Below are 2,103 nucleotides of genomic sequence, written 5' to 3'. Positions count from 1 at the left end.
GACATTTGGGCTGTTTCCATGTTTTTACTACAATTGTGAATAATACTGTTATGAACATTGTTGTACAAGTCTCTGTTATACATCTGTATTTATTGCAGCATTATTTACAATAGTGAAGAGGTGGAAACAGCCCAAGAAACAAACAGAAAAACTTTAGTGCATTTACACAATATAATACCACACAGCATTAAAAAGCAATGAACTTGTAAAATACTACACAATATGGATAAATCTGGAAGAAATTATGCTGAGTGAAATATCTCAATCATAAAATGACAAATACTGCAGAAGACCACTGTTATAAAAACAGGATAGGCACGGGAAGTGGGGAGAACAGGAATAGGGTTGATAAGGAACACTGCAATGGAATAGGAGAAGGGAAGGATTATTTTAAAGGAATCAGAGATTAGGCATATATGTATGACAATGAACAATCTGGAACAAGATGTGCACTACAAATGAATTGGAAGGAGGAAAATGTGTGTCAATGAATAAATGAAAATCCAAAGTTACTGTGAAGTTTTATTAAAACCACAATGAAAAGTAAAATAAAAGCTTATAGCATGTAACTCACAATACTATTTTTCCTTTACACTTCTGCTCATAGAAACACATTCTTCATCATATACACATAAAGCCATAAACCATTATAAAAAAGCTTGATCAACTGAAATATCAAAAGTTGCTAAAAGCGGTGGGAAAAAAATTTTGAAACAGTACTTTTAAGTTCATAGGAACTGCGGTCAATAGAAGTCAAAAGTATTATGTGAGCATTGAATACTCCTGAGACGAGGACAGATCAAGGAACAGTAATTATTAGTGTTATGAGTTCTAAAAGAAAAAAAATATATAGCCTTCTAAAGTAGAAACATTTGAGTGGACTATAGACTGTGTGCTAAAATATATCAGGAAAACAGGAAGATGGGGGAAGAATAGAGTGCTTGTAGTTTAGACTCTTACATGGACCATTTTTTAAACATAGTTATTGAAAAGTGGTCTGAAAGTTAGCCTTGGCGCTAAGACTTGTGATTGAAGTTGATGGGATCATCTTTGTTTTACAAACCTTCCCAAACACTGTGCCCAAAGAACTGTTTCCATTAATAGCTGTTCATGATCAACTTATTTTCCAATTGCCTGGAAAGGTTTCCTATAGGAAATAATAGTGCTCATCCACAGAGCTCCCCATTAATTGTCTTCTAGGTTTCCCCATATACTAAAATTAATGAGAAATAAATGAAATTAATCAAAGCGTTGAGCTGAAAGTTCTTTATTAAGCAAATGTTATACCCTTGGTTCTTTCCCCCAATTCAGGGGTCAGACCTAGGGAAACAAAGGCTTCCCATGGATCCCAAGGAAAAGGGCAGGATCTTAGTGGTACTTGTGAGCCAAGGCGTTGGCCACACCAGTCACCACCTTCTGGAAAGCAGCCTGTGCCTGTGGGGTGAATTCGGATCCAAGGTGGCGAGCTATCACACGCACTATCACGTTGCCCAGGAGCTGAGGAGAAAGATAAGACACATTAATTTGGCTGGCAGAGTGATCGAGGTTGGACAGAAGGTCAGCCTCATCACAAGCTGCACATACACTTGTCTCTTGTGCACAAAATATGAGTGATGTGATGGTTGGCACTTAGTTCTACTATGGACGTTAATGCTGTCATATCAGCCTGAATTTATGCACATGAATATTTTCACATGAGTATTTTCCTCAATCCATCTTATCTCAGATATTAAGTTATCAGTGACATTTTTTAAAACCTATATAATGTCAAAAGCAGCTATTCTATCCCCCTCGCTTGAAAGATACGGATTCTGAAAATCTAAGAATAGAAGGGGAAACCCCTAGTGGATGTAAAGAAGAAAGTTTAAATTTTTTGAAGAATTTTTTTGAAGTGATAATAAGTAAGTAGATGAGGAAGTATTTAGAAGAGACAAAGGAACACTGAACCATGAGATAGGGGCAATAAAGATTTGCAGAAGGAAGAGATTTTACTTCCTAAAAAGGCCCTGGAGAGTTCATAGTATGTAGTCAGAACACTTTGTTTCAATTCTGACCTGGAACCCCCTCCCCATGCTAGGATTTGCCAAAAATAAAGAGCAGAAG

At 36.6% G+C, this 2,103-nt stretch overlaps 1 protein-coding gene across 2 annotated transcripts in view; it reads right to left on the bottom strand.

Annotated features, from left to right (window-relative positions):
- Window positions 1-1,368: 1,368 nt before the first annotated feature.
- LOC102853432 (hemoglobin subunit beta-like) overlaps window positions 1,369-2,103 on the bottom strand; it is a 1,236-nt gene continuing 501 nt past the window's right edge. The window contains exon 3 of one of the 2 annotated variants that reach the window (XM_006885505.1): window positions 1,369-1,549. In XM_006885505.1, the coding sequence (XP_006885567.1) occupies window positions 1,369-1,549 (181 nt within the window). Of the gene's footprint in view, window positions 1,562-2,103 lie in introns of both variants that reach the window. The other variant, XM_006885504.1, reaches the window with a different exon arrangement.

This window comes from Elephantulus edwardii, unplaced genomic scaffold, assembly GCF_000299155.1.
Source record: "Elephantulus edwardii isolate Elephantulus edwardi_28Jun2011 unplaced genomic scaffold, EleEdw1.0 scaffold00044, whole genome shotgun sequence".
NCBI classification, from domain to species: domain Eukaryota; kingdom Metazoa; phylum Chordata; class Mammalia; order Macroscelidea; family Macroscelididae; genus Elephantulus; species Elephantulus edwardii.
The sequence above is the reverse complement of the archived record's forward strand: the minus strand, read 5'-3'. Positions and strand labels throughout refer to the sequence as shown.